Below are 2,164 nucleotides of genomic sequence, written 5' to 3'. Positions count from 1 at the left end.
AAAAAAAAAAAGTGTTATATATTGATGAGTTTTTTTACATCAGGCATCCTTTTTCAATTACTTCGGCTCCTGGAGACGATTACTTGAGCGTCCATATTCGCACATTGGGTGATTGGACTTCACAGCTCAAATCCATTTTCTCCAAGGTATATTCTTCATTCTCTCTCTCTCTTGAAGATATTGTTCGATTTCTTGGTTCTAGTTCTATCTACCTATGAAGTTCAATTAAATTTTCCTTTATTCAGTGACAAATATTGAGTTTTCAGTTTTGGCATCTGATAATTGTAGGTATGTCAGCCTCCGTCCTCTAATCAAAGCGGCCTTTTAAGAGCTGATATTGGACCGGCCAATGACAGACCTAGGTAAGTACTACAACTTCCTTTCCATTTATTCAAAAACCATTTCAATTCCCATATTTCAAGTAACTTTAATGAAAACTGCTAACTGCCAAATTCTTCCTAATTATCAGAATGCCAAGACTCTTAATCGATGGACCATACGGTGCACCAGCACAAGACTACAAACAATACGAGGTTATCCTCCTAGTAGGCCTCGGAATCGGCGCCACCCCTCTGATTAGCATTCTAAAAGATGTGCTCAACAACATCAAGCAACACAAGGAAATGGGGGATGAGATGGAAGATAGTGGCCCTAAGAACAGCTACAAGAGAAAGCCTTTCGCCACCAAACGAGCTTACTTCTATTGGGTCACTCGCGAGCAAGGCTCGTTCCAGTGGTTTAGGGGTGTTATGAACGAGGTGGCGGAGAATGATCGAGATAGTGTGATTGAGCTCCACAATTACTGCACAAGCGTTTATGAAGAAGGAGATGCTCGTTCGGCTTTGATCACTATGCTTCAATCCCTTAATCATGCTAAGAATGGGGTTGATATAGTCTCAGGGACAAGAGTCAAAACACATTTTGCCAGACCAAATTGGCGCAATGTTTTTAAGCACGTAGCAGTCAAGCACACTGATAAACGAGTCGGTAAGTATTTGTTTCCCAAGCGATTTAGCCTTTCATTAAGATGCATTTGAAAAAGAAAATATTTAAGGTTAGAAAAAAAAAAAAAAAAAAAACAAAAAGAAAGAAAGAAAAGGATATTTGTCACCGGCGGAGATGATCATTAAAGGAATGTTTGGTTAAAAGATTCAAACCATGATTTGAATCATGGTTCATAGTTCTCTACAGTATTTTTTCTCATAAAAAATACACGTAAATAAAAAATAATTCTAATCACATGATTTTAATCCATGAATTAAACGTCTCTTAAATTTTTTTTTAACTAGTTACAAATTAACACGCACGTAAATCCCAATAATATTAACGTGTAAATTTGTGATTGCTTAAGTAAAAGTGCCGATAAATAATATCTATGGCTAGCCAATTCCCTTATGTAATTTTCAATCTCATGTGAGAGCTCAAATAAAATGAACAACAAAACATGAACATATAATACGTGCAAGGTCGTTAGAACTCTCTTTTCTTCTAATTTTTCTTTTGTGTTGTTCTGAAATGAGGTTGAATTTGAATTTTTATTTTATTGCGCAGGAGTGTTTTATTGTGGTGCGCATGGATTAGTTGGGGAGTTAAAAAGGCTGTCTCAAGACTTTTCCCGGAAAACAAGCACCAAGTTTGATTTCCATAAAGAGAACTTCTAAGCTTAAGCTCCTGTTTTTCTGTAAAATCAATTGCATTATACATATGGCTTTATGTGATTTGAAGGTATAGATGAAATGTGTAGGTAATATTCTTAGAATTATTATTCTCTAATAGTAGAGTGCAAAGATAGACTTTAGACAAAGCGTCAAGATGATTCCAATTTAATGGATCATTTATTGGTTAGCTGATAGATAGAATATGTAAAAGGGAAATGAAAGGCATCATTCAAAATTGGCCATAAAAATTTCCTTAAAAAATGGCAATAAAAATGTTTTCATAGCAAAAAAAAAAAAAAAAAAAACGGCGACACAAAAAAGTTTTCATTTGGGAATGAAATTTCTCCAAAGAAAAAAAAAACACACACATATCCAAGTGATTTATTTGACGATAATGGCAAAGCCGCTAGTGAGAGAGAGCCTTCATGAAGCTGGAAAGGATCTTTCTTTTTCCTCCAGTGAAAATAAAAGAGTTGAATAAAACATGTAAAAGGATGCCGAAACCG

The 2,164-nt window shown here is 35.2% G+C and overlaps 1 protein-coding gene across 1 annotated transcript; it reads left to right on the top strand.

Annotated features, from left to right (window-relative positions):
• Positions 1-43: 43 nt before the first annotated feature.
• LOC21410725 (respiratory burst oxidase homolog protein B) lies at positions 44-1,918 on the top strand (the record flags this gene model as incomplete). The annotated part of the gene is made up of 4 exons (XM_024164152.1): positions 44-146; positions 289-362; positions 470-987; positions 1,552-1,918. Coding segments are annotated over 4 exons (805 nt in total), but the record flags the coding sequence as incomplete, so codon positions are not given.
• Positions 1,919-2,164: the final 246 nt, after the last annotated feature.

This window comes from Morus notabilis, unplaced genomic scaffold (genome assembly GCF_000414095.1).
Source record: "Morus notabilis unplaced genomic scaffold, ASM41409v2 Scaffold9267, whole genome shotgun sequence".
Taxonomy (NCBI): domain Eukaryota; kingdom Viridiplantae; phylum Streptophyta; class Magnoliopsida; order Rosales; family Moraceae; genus Morus; species Morus notabilis.
The sequence above is the reverse complement of the archived record's forward strand: the minus strand, read 5'-3'. Positions and strand labels throughout refer to the sequence as shown.